This window comes from Macrotis lagotis, chromosome X, assembly GCF_037893015.1.
Source record: "Macrotis lagotis isolate mMagLag1 chromosome X, bilby.v1.9.chrom.fasta, whole genome shotgun sequence".
NCBI classification, from domain to species: Eukaryota; Metazoa; Chordata; class Mammalia; order Peramelemorphia; family Peramelidae; genus Macrotis; species Macrotis lagotis.
Genome location: NC_133666.1, coordinates 141,365,154 through 141,383,456, shown reverse-complemented (window position 1 = coordinate 141,383,456; position 18,303 = coordinate 141,365,154). Strand labels below are relative to the sequence as shown.

At 40.5% G+C, this 18,303-nt stretch overlaps 1 protein-coding gene across 6 annotated transcripts in view; it reads left to right on the top strand.

The window, feature by feature from the left end:
- TNRC18 (trinucleotide repeat containing 18) overlaps window positions 1-18,303 on the top strand; it is a 152,547-nt gene that overhangs the window by 71,847 nt on the left and 62,397 nt on the right. For all 6 annotated transcript variants that reach the window (XM_074208318.1, XM_074208315.1, XM_074208314.1 and 3 more), the window contains 3 exons: window positions 11,815-11,920; window positions 14,979-15,184; window positions 16,137-16,286. In XM_074208318.1, coding sequence (XP_074064419.1) covers window positions 11,815-11,920; window positions 14,979-15,184; window positions 16,137-16,286 — 462 coding nt within the window. The remainder of the gene's footprint in view (window positions 1-11,814; window positions 11,921-14,978; window positions 15,185-16,136; window positions 16,287-18,303) is intronic.

Here is an 18,303-nt window from a genome sequence, read left to right as displayed (position 1 = left end):
GTGTGTGTATGCCAATCTATGCATATACACATACTCACACGCACTGTCTATGTAGATATATGCATGTGCCTCTCAATACACACATGCCTATGTGTGTATATAATTATTCTGCTTTCTCAAAATACTGTTTTCAGATACATAAAATATATAGGACTCCCAAGGAAATAACTTGGATCAAAAATTACGAAAATAACGATAGCTACCATTTCTATGCTACTTGAACATTTTCTGAGTGCTTTATAAATATGATCTCATTTTATATGGGAATTAGGAGCTGTTATTATCCCTGTTTTACAAACTGACTGTGGATTAAAAAGCCTGCTCTGGATTACATGACTAGCAAGTGTCTAAAGGTGAATTTGATTCCAGGTCCAGTGTTGTAGTTAGAACCCCAGTTTCAATTCCTTGACTCCCTTCTTCCTCTTCCTCCAATTCTTTGGTTCTCCCCACCCTCTTGTTTTTCCCTCGCTCAGTTCCTCTCTTCCTATTATCTTTCTTTTTCAGCTAATAATTGGGGGGGGGGGTAAAGCTTTCAGTGAAGACCCAGTTTCCTCATTCTTTTGGGGTGGGGGCATTGACTTGAGCAGACCTATCTCCTGGGATTGTTGTGGGGAAGAAATCAGATGATATTTGCAAATCTTAAAGCCCCGTGTGAACATTAGCTAGCTAGCAGAGATTGTTATTGGATCTCTACCTTCTACCCCATATTTAATTATTGACATCCTGAAGCTCAGGATTTGCTAAATCTAATTGTTTTATAATTGTCTTAGTCAGCTGAACGATGGGGCTCATTCATTAACTTGCTTGCTGGTAGAAGTCCCTGCTATCATCTGATCATTTGGCCGTTTCCTCAGAATGCTGTTGTTTTTTTTTTTTTTTCTTTGGGAGCGGCAGTTCTCCTTTAAGCCAAATTTCTTCTGACTTTCAGTGTTATTTAATATTTAATTGAGCACCAGCCATGTCCTTGGTACCATTCAGAACATAGCTCAAGACATGCTTTCTACTCACAGTCTAAATAAGAAAAACAAGACAAGCGAGACGGAGCGGGCGTCCAATCTCACAGGAATAGTTGCAAGTGTAACATTTCATTTCCATCACTTCATCTTTGGACCTTCTTTCAAGTCTCCTTGGTTCTCAGATGAAAGTTCAGCCATAGCGGAGAAGGACATGGCAAGGGTAGAAAAGAAAGAACCTTCTGGGAAAAAAAATAGCTGGCATTTATATAGAGCCTTAATGTTTACCTTACCAATATTATCTCATTTTATCTTCATGATAATCTTATGGTTACAGATGAGGAAATGAGATGGAAGCTAAGTGTCTTGCCTGGCTTCATATGGCAATTAAATGTCTAAGTCTGGATTTGAACTCAGGTTTTCCTAACTTCAGACTCAATACTTTATCCATTGTGCCATCTTGATGCTTGGGTAAAGAGAGGCCAGCTTGGGGAGGCAGTGGTTATAGGGGATGGATTCAAATCCTGCTTTGATTGCCTATTAGTTATAGGGGATGGATTCAAATCCTGCTTTGATTGCCTATTACCCATGGGAAAGTCTCTTTCTCTTACTTTTTGGGAGATTTTCTTACTTTCTCTAGGTCTAAGAGTTTTCATCTGAGAAATGAGGGTGTTCGAGTCAATGGCCTTTGAGGTCTCTTTGAATTCCGGATCAATGATCCTCTAAATCAAGGATCTCCAATCTTTTAGCTTTTTTTAGGCCTATTGCCCAACATAAACTTGCCAAGGGCTGCATGAATTCTACATCGAATTCATATAGACTTTATGGAATCCATAATTGACAACAAGAACTTATTAAAGGCTGTGTAAATTTTATAGATATAGATCCTATATCATATAGATCCTATAAAAATCTATGCTTGGCAAGTTTTTGTTGGGTGATGTGATCCAGAAAAACTAAAAGTTTGCACACCTCTGCTCTGAATGATTAGGGAGGCTGGTGGTTGGGTTATATAATGGGGAAGACATAAACCTGGGGGGGGGCAGCTAGGTGGCACAATGGTTAGAGCACTGGCCCTGGAGTCAGGATGACCTGAGTTCAAATTCGACCTCAGACACTTAATAATTACCTAGCTGTGTGGCCTTGAGCAAACCATGTAACCCCATTGCCTTGCAAAAATATGTAAAACCTGTAGCATGAGAAGAAATGAAAAGGGGCCCTAGGCCTGTGGCAATTTTTTCATTTTTTGGGAAAAACTAGTTGTCAGTCACAGTTCCAAGGTGGGAAAAAAACCCCAAGTCTATTCAGACCAATTGTTTGGCTGAACTTAGAATCAATTTAGTCAAGATTGTCTCTCCATTAGATCTATCCATATAACCATAGTTCACAATCCTAAAAATAGCCAGCCACTTGACCACGGTGGGTAGCAATTTGAGTTAGGTGAGAAATAAGACAGAAAGGATTTTCTCATCCATTTCCCATCATTCTTCTCTGATTGAGGGCTGGGAATTTCTGGTAAAGGTTCACAAGGCTGGACTGTTGAGAAATTAAACATTGACTGGGATAGAATGGAGGCCAGAACCAAGAAATTTTTGACTTGAAGTGAACAATGATGGGGTAAGGGAGGGTACCATAAAAGTGTATTTGGCTGCTGGGAGATCAATCTGTAATGTGTTTTGTACGTATGTAGGGAGCTGAGATTATGAAGAAGGGGGGTAGAGTAGGGCTGTAATGGTGAGAATTACTTGGAGGAGGAATCACTAAAGGATAGAGAGAGAGAGAGAGAGAGAGAGAGAGAGAGAGAGAGAGGTGTTTTTAGAAGTCCAAGGAGAGCTAATGGAAGGAAGCCCAGATGGGAGGGAAGAACAAAAATGGGAGGATGTGGTCAATCCTGTAGAGCCAAGGAGAGAAGGAAAAGGCAAAGGTAATTTTAGGTCTGTGAGATATTTTTTTTAGTTTAATTTTTTTAAAAAAGTTTTATTGATGCTTTTTCTTTTTTTGGACCCCTATCCACTTTCCTATCTCCCCATCCCTCACCCCAAACCTCCTTCTAACAAATTAAGAAAAAACTTTGGCTTTGTCTGAAAATATATGCCTCATTCTGTACCTGTAGGTTACCACCTCTCTAATGAGGGAAAGGAGATGTTACATAATTCTTCTGAATTCTGATAGTTTTCACCCTTCTTTCTCTAGTCCAGATTTACCAAGACCCCAGGGAATATTCTGTTTGGAAAGCTGACCCAAGCCTTTTAACCCTTGAGGCATAGGTGTGATTTTATCCTACAGCTCAGGGAGAGCTTTGGAAGCACTTTGTTAATTAGGATAGCGTTGTGGTCTTAATTCTCTGAGGATCCTGTTAGCTTAGCCTTCTATATGTTCTGAATCACAGGAGATTTTTGAAGAGGGAATCCAAGGAGAAAATATGGATGGATTGATGCAAATCTATATGGAAAAAAATCCCAAAGTAATATCCCATTATGGCTAATAAGTCAGTAGTCAAGAGCTGACCATTATGGACTCCCACTTGCAAATTCCAAATTTTTTTTTTTTTTGGTGTGGATACTTCCTTCCACTAATAAAGATTGCCAACCCTGTAGAGGCATAGGCCTTAGAAGATGGGCATTATGAATTCCCCTGAGGGAAAATTGACTCGGGTTTCTATAGTTGACTAAATTGGTCAGCCATACAACATAGGTTGGTCATTAGGACTGCTGCTTATATTTAAAAAAAAACACTTTAATTTTTTTTGATATTTAAAAAAACTCCACTCACTGTTTATTGATCTTCCTCCCTTTCTTCTCCTCTCCCATCTTATAACAAAGGATTGTTAAGTAAAACAGACTAACACATTGGTGATGTCTAATGCCCTATTTCATAGCCGTAGTCCACCACTTCCAGGCTTCTGAATTTCCTTGAGGTCTTCCCAGCTTGATGGTACCAACTCCAAAAGTCATTTTTGTGTCACAATATTATATCAGTTAGGGGAGGGTTATGGGATTGCCATGATGATTGTGTTGCATGAGGAATGAAAGTCCTATTATGTCCTTGTCATTGAATTCTAGCTTTTCTCTTATAGACTCCAGGCCAAGTGTAATTTTTCTCTATGTGGGATCTGCCTGATGATATCTGTGAACCCCTTCTCAGAGTAATTTTTAAAAAAATAATAAGTGAAGGAAATATTAAACTTCATTTAGAAGTTTATGAAAATAAAGATGCCATGTTTTCCCCATCCAAGTTCATAGACCCTTGGAAATCTATTCATGGACAGGCTTGGTAGATTCCAAGTTAAGGCCCCTCCTCCCCTTCCCTCTAGTTCTAGACCCCTTCTTAGGATATGTAGGTGAAGTATTGCATATATGTGTGTGTGTGTGTGTGTGTGTGTGTGAATATATGTAACACATTTATAACTATATATATATATATATATATATATATATATATATATATATATATACATATGTGTGTGTGTGTGTGTGTGTGTGTGTGAAATATTGGGTCACCCTTTTCTGGCTCCTTGACCTCTTGGGGAATACTAAATTTAACACTGACTGCTGGGATCAAATTTTTGAGGTCCTTCATAAAACCCCAACAGAAGAGCCTGGATAAAACATTTCAATGTATCTGAAATGCATAATTCCAGGTAGGAATTAGGAAGAAGGAAAGGGACCCCTAATGATTTAGGATTAAAATCATCTTTTTTGTCTTTCATTATTAGGGAGATTTTGTATCTCTTTTCCCCTTTGTCCACACAAAGGATGGACTGGAAGTTTACTACCTCTAATTCTGGTTTTCAAATCTTGCTTTAGCTATTGCCTTTATAACCTTGAGCAAGCTACTTAATCTTTTTGGGACTCAGTTTCCTCATTTGTAAAACAAGAAAATTGGTCTTGATGACCCTGAAGATCCTTTCCAGTTCTATTTCTGTTAACCTGAGTTCCTAGGAGCCAGGGCTCTGGGACTGTGGTTTATCTCCTGGTTACTTAAGATCTCAATGACCTTGAAGATCCTTTCCAGCTCTAGTTCTGTTAACCTGGGGTCCTAAGAACCTAGGGTGGTTTAACTTCTAGATGCTTAAGAGAACAAACAAATAGGATTTGCCCTTGAGGGGGTCTGTTTTTTTTAAGAGAAGTGGGAAAAGAATGCATTCTAGGTGAGTGTGATATGTCTTCTAATTGCTTTTGGTCCTTCCTGCCCATCCCTTGCAAACCACCATTACCATCTTGAATTCCCTTGTCATACTTGAGACCTAATGGGAAAGTTCTAGCTATGGTAGCCAAATGACTCACCTGTGACTACTTTACATAGACCTGCCCCTAAATTATTATTGGCAGCTCATTACAGTCTCCTCTTCTCAGGTGGAGGGGTGTGTGTGTGTGCGCGTGTGCGCGTGTGTGCGTGTGTGCGTGTGTGCATGTGTGTGTGTGTGTGTGTGTGTGTGTGTGTGTGTGTGTGAAAGGGGAGCTTCCTCCAGCTTCTTTTAGGAGAGCCATGACCATGTTTATTCAGTTGGTCATCCAGTTGAAATATTTGCCCCAGGAGCCATTTTCCTCTGCCCCTCTACCATAACTTGAGGCTGCAGAAGGCTTCCTCATTAGCCCAGGGGGGAGCTGAGTGGAAGAACCATTCAACCACTCAGACCCTCCCACCAGGTATTAAATGTAATTTACTGAGTCCAACTCAGAGGCTGAAAACAAGGGTTGAATTCTAACAGGCCTCTGGGTCTGTTGCTAAGTGATGGAATTGGCTTGGCAACAGAAGCGGGCCTCCTCTCTCCCCCTTTCTCCCCATCCCTTTTCCTTTCCCCATGTGCCAAGACTCTAGTAATAACATTAGCTTGCTTGCTTGGGAGTGGAGAGTGCTTGAATATTTAGACCTTTTAAGAAAGAAAGCAGGCTTTAGATGACTAATCTGTAGTATTTGGCTAGTAAAATGCAAGTATTTAGTACTAGGCCTTGGTTACCATAGAAACCAGGCCTCAGCCTGTCCTCTGTGCATAATTGATTGAATTTTGTATGCAAGTTCCCTGCATCACGTTATATATGGACAAAATGGTCATTCACTGATAGAAACAATAACTGGTTTGTACCAGAGGGAGCCATCCCAAGCTCTAGGGAGTGGGAAAAGGGGGAGTTGGAGGGGAGGGGCAGGGGTGTGGTGAAGGGGAGATGGTGGAAGCTTTAAAATTAAACCTGAAATAAATAATGGAGCTTCCATAATATCACCCGCCCAAATAAGGTTGCCATTGGGAAAGTCCCAGGCTGGCAGTCTCCGTGGAAGATTTGCAAGGAAATGAAGACGCAGCTCAATGGGGGCAAGTCCAGTTTGAGTGTTTGGGCTCTGAGATGTTAGCATTTCTTCTTTTGCCATTATTTTTAAAACAGAGTGGGGGGAAAGAATTTGAATGGTACAGGAATAAAAAAGCGTACCTTGAAACAAGGGATATGTGTTTATTAGTGATGTTAGCAAGCATTGAAAATGTAGAGATTAGTCAGAATTAAAATACTCAGAAGTTTCATATTACATCAGTAATCTCTTCTGTCTACTAATTTGATGAATGCTTAAGGATGTATCTACTAAACCCTCCCTCAACTCCCATCTGAGCCTGCACACACACACATACACCTTTTATTTTTGTTTTTTTTAAATGTTTAGTGATTTAGCAAGTCTGGACATTTATCCTAGAGGAGGTCTTTTCTTTAGGGGAAATTAGCCCGGAAGACCATTTTTATCACTCAGATAAGGTGTCAGGGAGCTGTCAGGTTTACCTGCTGCCTTCCCCTCCCCATTCCCACTGAGCCATTGGTATTGGCATTCGGTCCTCAGTGGGTGGTTTGGCATAAAGGAAGTAGAAGCTGGGAGATAAAAGGCCTTGGGCATCATAACCCTTCAGAATAATACCACCATATATTGCAGAGGATTTTTTTTGTTTTTCAGAATTCTCTTACTTGAGCTTCATAATCTCTCAGTTTCATAGATGAGGAAATAGGCCTGAAGAAATACAATGACTTACCCAGGGTCACACAGCTAGAACTGTTCTCTCTTCACCTAGGTACCCTACCTGCCATAACCACAAAACACCACATTTATGGGCCTGTCCCTAACTGGCCAGTTGTTTGGTCATGTTAACTCTGTTAATCTGAGGTTGGTGTTAATGAGACCAACCCTTTGAGGCTCTATGGGGCCACTTAATTTCCTACAGAGACACTTTGTTCTTTTGCTCCTCACTGTAGCCCAGACCTCAAACAGTTCATTTTCAAATTCCTGAAGTGGATATGGAAGAGCAGCTTAGAGTATGTGGTGTTATATATAGGATCACAGATCCTGATCTAGAAGGAACCTTTGAAGTCACCAGTTCCATCCCCGCACTTTTTACAGATAAGGAAACTGAGTCTGAAAGATGTATGACTTGTCCAGAGCCACAGATAATAAGAGTCTGGGGCAGGATTTGAACTCTTGTCTTCCTGACTCCCAAAGGCCAGTGCTCCCATTTCATTAAGAATATTTCATTCAGTGTCCAAATACTTGACTTGGGTCCTTGGACTTCAATAATCCTACCTCATTGTATTTATATATGTTAACTGAAATGGGGAAAAAAATAGATGGACTAGAAGGGAGCTAGATTCTCAAGGAGATAGTAGAAATCATTTTGTCTGGGAGATTCAAGTGGGAGTATAATGTCTGCATGTGGTAGGCATTTAATAAATGCTTGCTAACTTGAGTCCCATTGATATGATTGAGAGTAGGAGTGGGAGGATTAGTTTCCTTTTAAAAAGAAGATAACATTTCTTCTTGGTTATCTTGCGGTGTTGGGAAGAACACTAAAGGGGAAAACCATAGTGCAGGCTTTACTACTAATATCTGGTGATGGGACCACAGATTTTTTTCTCATTTTTTAAAATGAGCAGTCGGGGCAGCTAGGTGGCGCATTGCATAGAGCAGAGGTCCTGGAGTCAGGAGGACCTGAGTTCAAATCAGCCTCAGACACGGAATAATTAATTACCTAGCTGTGTGGCCTTGGACAAGTCACTTCCTAGCAAAAAATAAAATAAAACAAAATGAGGAGTGAGTAACCAGACTAGGTATGTTCTCTATTGTTATATTGAGGTTTTAACTACATGATTCCGTGATAGGTAAAGTATGATCCTTCTTGGGGGGGAGGTGAAAAATAAAAGAATACTGGGATTAGATTGAAGCACCAAAAGAGAATTTATCATCTCACCCATTATCTGAATGAGGAAACTGAGCCTTCCAAAATTAAGGAACTTGTTCAAGGTTATACCCTCCTGAGATTCAAACCCAGGGAGTGCTCTTTTCAAGATAAATCTACTGTTCTTTCCACTGCACTTGCAGTTTCCAGATTAGGTGAATAGATTAGATTAGAGGTAGGGAATTTTTCCCCCCTCTATTGTAGCACAGGCCATTGACCTACCCAAAGAGATCATATATAAGTAGGGAGCTGCCTAGCCCAAGATTATAATAATTAGCTTCTGGTTGGTATGCCAGTACCAACAATACGCTGCCACCCACTCTGCTATCAACACATTTGAATCACTCATGATGATGACTATATGCATGAAAAATGCTGTTAGAGAAAAGTTAGAAGTGCTCCTGTCATTCAGGAGTCTTTATTTTTAGAAATAATTGCTGTGGACCTGATGAGATGAAGCAAAGTGAGGGCTATAGATTCTATACTCCAGGGCTAGTTCTCTCAAACCCCTCCCTATCCGCCTTTCTGGAAATTCTCTGATTTGGTGAAAAGAATTATCTCTGTTAGAGATGCCAGCGAACTGTTGAAAGTGACTTGTAGTGGGGCAGCTAGGTGGTGCAGTGGATAAAGCACCAGCCCTGGAGTCAGGAGTACCTGGGTTCAAATCCGGTCTCAGACACTTAATAATTACCTAGCTGTGTGGCCTTGGGCAAGCCACTTAACCCCATTTGCCTTGCAAAAACCTAAAAAAAAAAAGTGACTTGTGATATCTTGGGGAGAAAAGCACAGGATTTGGAGTTAGAGCGCCTGGGTTCAAATCTAGACTTTATTACTTATTAACTTGTGTGCCTTTGGGTAAATCACTTCTTGCCTATCTGTAAAAATGAGAGTGTTAGACTGCAGGTCCTCAGGTTCTTTCTGATATGTGAACCTTTTTGGGGGTCCCTAAGGCAGCAGACGGAAGAAACAAAGCAGAAGCAAAAATATTCTGTCTTGATTAAGATCGGATTGATTTTCGAAGTCTGTGCAAAATCCCTGAAATGTTATGACATGGCATCTCTAACACTTTCCTCCAGGAGGAGTGGGCCCTTTACAGACTGACAGCCCAGCCAGGCCTTACTCCTGGGAGACAGACAGGGGCAAGTTTTGGTCTCCCCATTTGACAAGTAGACAGACTGAACTGAGCAGCAACTTTCCTAAGATCACAGTGGGAGGCAGAGGTGGGAACAAACCCAGGGTCTCCTGGCCTGATTCAACATTCGTTTCATGCCACCTCTGCCCTCACTGGGATTGATTGAGAATTCTACCTCTTGGAAGAGACTGAGGTTTTTAAGGAGTCTCTGGTTTCCTCAAGCTCTGGGGGTCTTGCTCAGCCTCTGCCCCCTTGGGTCATCCATCCCAGCAGGGTTTTGGCTGGAGACATCCAGGTTTCCAGAAGGCTGTAGAACTGAGGAAGGCTTGCTTCTGAAAGCGGTCCCTTTGTGCTGTTTGTCAACTATTTATAATAAACTTATTTCCCTCTCATTTATAGACAGGGATATTTCAGGACCTCGGGTGGAGCCACACATCATGGGTGTATTTTCTTTTTTTAAATAGAGATGTCTTCTATCCTCCTTGGGGCAGGGAGTGGGTAAGAGCCAGAACCCACAGAGCGGGGCGGGGGGGGAGGTGCAAGGCAGGGTGGAAAGCAGTCCTAGGAGGCTTCCAGATGGCTATGGAACCACAGGGGCACCCCTGTCTGCCCAGGCTTGAGACCACTTGGCAGACCAAGGCAGCCAATACCAGGACTAGAGCAGAGTGCGGAAGCCTCATCTCTGTGCCAGTAGCTACTGGTTTTTGTACTCGCCAACCCAGCCTCCTTTCTGGCATTCCTGGGGAAACAGACCATGAGAAAAAGTAATTAACCACACGTAAATTAAAACATATGGAGCCTCAAGACAATTAACATATTTCTCCTTTTAAGAAAACCATCTTTGTTGTTCGCTGATGTGTTGTGGGTTGTTCATAGATAGGTTGTATCTGTGTTTCCCTCTTGCCTGTTATAGTAGTGACACTATTGATTCAGGCTCTGTTGGGCCCTGGTTTAATATATTTTTTTAAATTTAAATTTTATTTTTTTCCAATTACATATAGAGATAATATTCAGCATTCATTTTCTGTAAGATTTTGAATTTCACATTTTCTACCTCTCTCCATTTCCTCTCCCTTTCCTATGACAGTGAGTAATCCGATACAGGTTATCCACGTTTGCATGCTTTATAATAACACCAGGAAGGATTAAAGATGGTTAGAGAGTCTGGAGCTGGGAAGGGAAGGAAGTTGGGGAATAGAAGGCAAGGTAAGGTGACAAAAAGAGGGGCTGGGTTTCAAAGATTCTGATGCTTCTGACTGCTTTATCCTAAGTCTAGACCTATAAAACCTATTGGGATTAGACATTGCTCAGTAGAGAGTTATATCCTGTCTGGTCTCCCCTCCATCTGGGTTGATGAAACTTAGCATGGTAGAGGGGAGGAAAGAAGAAGTGTATAAGGATACACAAGCCTATTTTCTTCTCTGAACCTCAATCTCATACCCTATAAGATAGAGCTTATGTAAAGATAGTGAAAAAAAATACTTGGAGAGTCTTGGGTTTGAGGCATTAGTATAAGAAGTGATTATCAATCTACTTTCCAAGTTAGGCTAGAATTAGGGTTCTTAACCTCTATCTTTTGTTAGAGATAGATCCCATTGGCAATCTGGTGAAGGCCATGGACCTTTTCTTGGGAAAAAAAAAGTTTTTGATTGCATAAAATACACAGGATGACAATTGTGTTGAAATACAGTTAACATAATATTTCTACAAAGTTCATGGGACCTAAGTTCAGAACCCTTGAGCTAGAAGATTCCACCTAAGCCTGGTTGGGGGATCATCTCTACAAAGATTGTCAGGCAAAACTCTACTTATGTTGCTAGCTTGATAAAACTGGCCAGGGCTGCCTGGCCACTGCTACTCCCTACACCTAGAAGAGCATTAATTTCATCTAAGTCTACAAGGGGGATATGCCCAGTTGCTTTCTGGAATAATCTAAACTATCTTGCTTTGAGGCAGAAGTGGTAGAGTGGGAAGATCTTTGAATTTGAAGCCTCAAGATGCTAGCTCAGCTATCTGCTCTGTTTCTATGGACCTGGGGAGAGCCACTTAACCTTCTATGACTTTAGAACCTTCATCTGAAGTTGGGCCAGGTGATTTCCAGACTCCCTTCTAAATCCATGATCCCACCCCCTTTTTTTTTTTGAGAACTAAACACTTACCTGGCTTGGCATTAGCATTAATTACATTTCAGAGTTTGTCCACTTACTTGTAACAGAGCTGGCTCTTCCCAACCCTGATCAGGGAACTTTATAAACATTGCCCCAAATCTTATCTCGGGGAAACCTGATAGATTAAAAACCATATAATAGAAGCACTGGCAGACTGGTTTGTCCATTCATCGATGATGAAGATTAGTAGGGTGGAGAGAGAGAGGTGATGGAAGGGTTGAGCCACGGGGGAGAGTATGGGGACAAGTCAAGATGGAAGACTTTTGGCCTCTGCATCTTTTGTTCTTCTATCCTAAGAAACCCTTCTCCTGGCTGCCACTGTCCCCCACTGACCAGTTTGATCTTCTTGTTTAGGACATGGTCGCTCAGATGAGGACTGCGGAGATGACCGAAGCCGCCACAGAGAAGAACGCCTCCTGGGAGGAGGGCGCCTGGAGCGGGAGCAAGAGAAGCTGCTCAGGTGAGGCTCGACCCTGGAAGAACCAGCCCCTTTCCTTGCAGTGGGTTCCTTCTATCCCAATCTCCATGACTCCAATTTGTTTTCCATTCCTTGACTCCTATTAGTCTGGGACCAGACATCCAGCTCCAAACTGTGCTCTGAGGCTGCCACTCTTGGAGGCTGCTTTGAGGCAAGGAGCTAATTAATTCCTGGAGATTTGAAATAAAAGATTAACATCATGGGGTCTGGGAACTTTGGGGAGTGGGAGGGGGATAAATGGATATGTGTGGATAAAGGGGAAAACAATAGCTTGAATCTGCAGAATGTTTTGCCATATTGTTCACTGATTTTTTTTTTTTGGTAAGAGGTCATGACACTCTTGAGGTTTGTTTGAGATTAGACTCTTTGTTTAGGGCCTTGCAGGATCAAACCTACAGTGCAGAAGAATTTTTTCTCTTTTGCTTTCTATACTTTTGATTAGTCTTCTTCTTCTCAAGAGCCCTGGAGAGATGTCTGCAACACTGAAAGGTTAAGGGTCTTGTCTAGGGTCTGTGTTTGAGGCTGGCTTTCTAACCACTCTACCAAACTGCCTCTGGAAACATCTAGGACGCTGAGAGGTTAAGGAGCTTCTCCAGGGTCTGTGTTTGAGTTGGCTCTCTAACCACTCTGCCTCTGGGAACATCAGACAATAGCCTAGTTCCAGGTACATCTTTTCTGACTCCTTGAATGACAACCCCTCTGCAGCCTTCCTTCACTCCATAGCTCTTCTCCCCAAATAGCAGCATTCCCCAAGGCTACGCCCTCCACTCCCTGCATGTCTCTCTCTCTGGGCTATCCCTTGTCAGTTCCTTCTATTCTGATGGTTTGAGCCTATTGACAGTATGTGGAGGGCTCTGACATCTGCATGTGACTACTCTTCTGAGCTCCAGTCCCACATCACTGGCTATTGAACATTTCCACTGGGATGTCCCATTGTCAATGCCAACTCAGCCTCTTTCAAATAGAACTCATCATTCCCTGTCCTTGCATATGTGTGCTTCTCCTCCTCCCTCCCAATCCACTTATTCTTCAGTCCCTTCCTCCTCGATCTCCTCCACCATCCCATTTAGCCCTCTTTTATCCTCAGCTCTTTCCTTTGTTTACCTCTCTTTCTTCCAAAGACTTATAAATAGCATTTTCTGAACCATTAGGATCAATTTTTTCTAGTTATCTTTGATTCTTAGTTTTCTCCCATCTGGCAGTTGCTAAATTTTGTCAACCTTTCTTCCCTAGCATCTCTCTCTTCTATGCTGTGTTTTTTTAGAATTGCCCTTCCCTACCTGGATTTTTGCATTAGTTTCATAATTCTTCTCTTTGCTTATAATTTTATTCTTTGCCCATCTGTACTTGATCCAATGTACCACTACTAGATTAATTGTCTTAATGCCCAACCTCAAGACTGCTTATAGGACATATTTCAGATTTCTTAGCCTTACATCCAAGACTTCATACTCTGACTCCAGCTTGCCTCACCAACCCTTTGCAATTCCATGTTCCAGTCAAACCTCTCTGCTCACTCTCTGGAACACACCTTACACACTCTTCTTTCCCTCTCTTTGCTCATGCATTTCCTCTTTGAGGTCCAATATAAATCCCACATCATTTCTGATGAAGCTTCTTTTGTCCATCCCAAATCACAGTGTTATTTATCCCTTCTGAGAACTCTATTGCATTGTTTACACAATATTTGGCACTTTCCATGTTGTTACATGGCTTTTTATATGGCTGTTTATTCTTTCCTCTCTACCTAACTCAATCATAAATTTTTATCATCTTTAAAACTTAACAGATGAGAAATAGAATGGCAAAGATGATCCTGGGCTTAGAGTTGGGAACACACAAGTGAACAACCTTTGACACTTATTGTCAACCCTGTAACCATGAGCACATCTCCTTGAGCAACTCTCAAAGACAATCGTCTAAGACTCATCTACCTCAGTAGACAAGTTCTTGCACCAACAGAATCATAGGACCTTAATATACTTATCATATTTTTCAGAATTTTGTAGATATTTAGGTGTTCAGCATGCATTTAATGATATTGATGGTGGTGGATCTGGTCTGGGGAATCGGGAGACTCATACTCTAGTTCTGCCTTACCACTAATTGTAGCAGCACTGTGAACTTCAATAAGCCACTTAACTTTTCAGTACTTCAGTGTCACTATCTGTCCACTGGGAATAACATTGGCTGACATCTATATCTTTATTCAGTCAACAAGAATTTATTAAATACTTATACAGTAGACATTTTACTAGGTGTTAAATATTCAAAAACAGAATGAAAACAGTCCCTTACTTACAATTGATTGGGAGAGAGACGTCATGTACATATATAAGTATATTTAGAATAAATACAATATGAATCCAAGTTAGTTTGGGGTAGGAGGACTTTAGAACTTGGGGGGGGGTCAGGAAAGGTTTGATATTAAATGTAGAGATGAATTTTGAAGGAAGTAAAGAATTTTCTATTTTTAACAAGGGGAAGGAAGAAGAACATTCCAGGCTTTCAGGTTTGCAAAAGGCTCTCTCTATACAGTGCCACGTTATGTATATTTTATGCACTATACATAGGTAGATCAGTAGTTTACATGGTATATGGTGGAAAAGAGTATATTAAAATGTAATAACTATATATATATATATATATAATTTACATACATCATCGCATTTGATAATACCTGCCTTCCTTTCTCATGGGAATAGGAAACAGGCTTTGCAAAATGAAAATCATTATACAAGATGGTTTTATTGTAAATAGTATAGGATTAAGGCAATGCATCTACTCAGGGAGCCCAACCATTTCTGTCCATTTAGCTATTCCATTTTGTCTTTTCCTCATTTAGCCTTTAGAGTCTCTTTGCTGCTGACTGGTTCTACTGAGAAAAAGGTCAGAAGTTTCAATGAGGTCCCCATATAGAGCTCCTTTATGGATTAAATTTCTTGAATATATAAATAAACAAACAAATAAATATACAGAACACACCTGAGTATTATGTGAACTCCTCCATTTCCCTCTATCTTCCTTCTCTCACCTCCAGAGAAAGCAAAGAATTAGCTGATTTGGCTCGGATCCATCCTACTGGTTGTGCCACAAATGGCCTCAATCCTAACCTCATGGTGACAGGGGGCCCAGCCCTGACTGGTTCTGGGCGTTGGTCTGCTGACCCAGCTTCCCACCTCGCTGCACACCCATGGCTACCCCGGACTGGTAGTCCTTCCATGTGGCTAGCAGGCCATCCCTATGGTGAGTGCTAAGCTGTGTTTTTATGGACTAAGATATCTATTTTTCTTTGTTGGTTTTTGTAAGGCAGTGGGGTTAAGTGACTTGCCCAAAGTCACACAGCTGGGTGATTATAAAGTTTTTTAAGTTAAATTTGAATTCAGGTCCTCCTGACTCCAGGGCTGGTGCTGCTCTATCTAATGTGTCACCTAGCCGTCCCCTGGGCTAAGTTATTTCTGGGTGGAATAGTATAGTATATAGGGCGGGACAGTAGTAGTCCTTGAATTAACCTGGTAGAGAACCATTCACACTCTCTCTCTAAGTGTACTTGATGATTTGGTCCCTGGTGAAAATTAATAGATTTGACTTGACCTTGGCAAAGGCTTTGACAAATAAAAAATTAAATGGATGGCAAATATTTAAGTACCTAGAGTCAGCTCAGATTAACCATGGCTTCATCTTCTCCACCACTTATTTGCCCCAGACTTCTCAGTATTAACATTACAGTAGGAGGACAATGGGGGCCAGGCACCAGAGGGTGTGTGCATGTTTGAGAATAATAACTTGTGTGTCTATTTTGGGTGGTGGCTGAGATGACCGATATGACTCTCAATGTATTATAATTTAGTGTTTTGGAGATTATTTGCTTCTCTGCTCCCTTCCATCAGCACAGAGAGCCAAAAGCTTATGGAATGACATCCAAGTAAATATAAAGATAGGCCACTGGACTGCCACCCAGCCTCTTTATTGGTCCTTCTGAAGACCCTAGACTGACTGTTCTTTAATCAAAGAGGGGCAGCATTTCTCTTTTGAGGGGAAGGCCTTTGAATCCCACTGTGAAGTCTAGTCACTGTCTCTCTTGGACTGGGATCTTAAGGTTCTAGAAGCATCTGAGTTAGTTGCAGTGTCTGCTAGGTTGTGGGTCTTGGCAATGATCTAAGCTGAGTTGACGTGAATCTGTTTTTTTCTCTCCTAGGCTTAGGTCACCCTTCCCTGCACCAGGGTATGACTCCAGCTTTTCCCCCTGGGATGGGGGGCTCTATCCCTTCTTCTGCTTATCAATTTGCCAGGGACCCTCAGTCGGGACAGCTGGTAGTGATCCCCAGTGAACACTTGCCTCATTTTGGTAAGTAACCTCCCTGATGAATGGTACACATCTGGAGACCCCAGGTAGAGACAGGTTGCATTTTTACCTATCAGAAGCCTTGCTTGCATGGTTTAACTCCCCCAGCCTCAGATGGGTTTTTCCACAATGGGCTTTTGATCCAGATTGCCCCAGATTCAGTTGGAGGGAGATAGTTACTGCTTCTTTTGGCCCCTTTGGCCACTCTTAGGGTGGCAATCTCTCTGGCAGAGATATCTCTTCAGTATGAACCAGAGCTTAAGAGAAGGTAGTGTGGTTAAGGGTAAAGAATTGGGGTCTAGGAGACCAGATACCTGGATTTTGGTCATAGCTTTACCAGTAGTGAACTGGCTGTCTATTCATGAGTAAGTTTCTTAATCTTTTTTAGATTATAAATCTATCAATCTATCAGATAAGGATAATGAGACCCTGTCTTAATTCCTTCAAAGAAGGTATAGTTATAAAAATCAAACTAGATTAAAATTAAAGTTATGAATTGATCCACTCATTCTGGAAAACAAAAGCATCATATGAAAAAAAAAGAGACTAAAATGCTCCATTAATGGCACATACTTTAAGCATGTCCAAGGCAGAAAGGACCCCTATATAGTACACCTTTAATATTCATTTTGTGTGATGTTGAAGAACTGGAGACAAGTGGGTGTCCATCAATTGGGGAATGGATAAATGGATATGCAGTGGATAAAATGGAATATTTTTGTGTCATTATAAAAGGATAAATATGAAGAATTCAGAAAAACTTGGGAAGTCTTATGAACTAATGCAAAATTAAAATGAACATAACAAGGAAAACCACATACAATGACTATAATGATGCCAATGGGAAAAACACTTAGACAAAACTAAGTGTTATGGAAAGAATAAAGTTATGAATATGATTTGAGACAAACAATTATATATATTTTTTGGAATCACAATTTCGATCAAGTTTCCCCCAAATGAGAGTTTGAAATTTGATAGAAGTCATTAATACTGGCCCATGTAGAGTATGGGCACAGAATAAAACTGGAATAAGGATTATTTTTCTCTATGCATTCTTATTCCCAGTTTCTATTACTGTTTGTTTACATAGTGGGTACTTCATAAGTCTTTATTGCTCAATTAATTGATAAAAGGATTTTGTGAAAAATTTTAAAACATAATATGCATGATTGCATTTATTTTAGCATTCCCCAGGTTGCCATATAAATATTTTTGATAGCCAAAATATATATATATATATATATAGGCCATCTTATGATAGAGGTACCACCCTTTAAATGAGATCTTTTTGAAAGAAAAAAATAAGTATACACTGAAAAATAATTATAAATAAGCCATGAAAGATTCATAATTACAATTTGGTTAAAACTTTCAGTGCCTGTCCTAGATGTCTCTACTAATATACTAATTCAAATGCATGATCATTTAACTCTTGTTATAAACTAAGCAATAGATATTTTTCATCCATTTTATTTTTCCCTTATGGATTGTTTGGACAATATATTGGGAATAATCAAGAATCTTATTGAAGAAGATTCATAATATTCTGGGGCATGATGTAGTCAGCCCCAGACAAATAGGTACTGCTTAATGTGAATAATGAATCCTGTCAAAGTGCTGCTTTTTTTTTTTTTAATTCATACTGCATATTTCCATTGGGTTGGAACCAATGACCATATCTTACATATTTATTACATTGAACATTGTGAATTTGACTACATGAAGCCATGTCAAGGGACTCATTATTCCCACTAATCAGAACCTAGCTCTATCTGGAGGTGATCACCATTTAAAGGAATCCCTCTTCCATTTAGACCCAACTCAAAATACTCTCTGAAGAAGTAGGAGATCACCTTTGGCATACATATTTCTTATTTTATCCCTCATTTGATTTTAATCATCAAGAGAGTCATTGGTTTCATTTATCTTATCAAAGAATCTTTCTGACCTTAATAGAGCACTTTTAAAGACTAATTTTTGTTCTACTGAATGAAATGATTTTTTCTTCTTCTTTTTT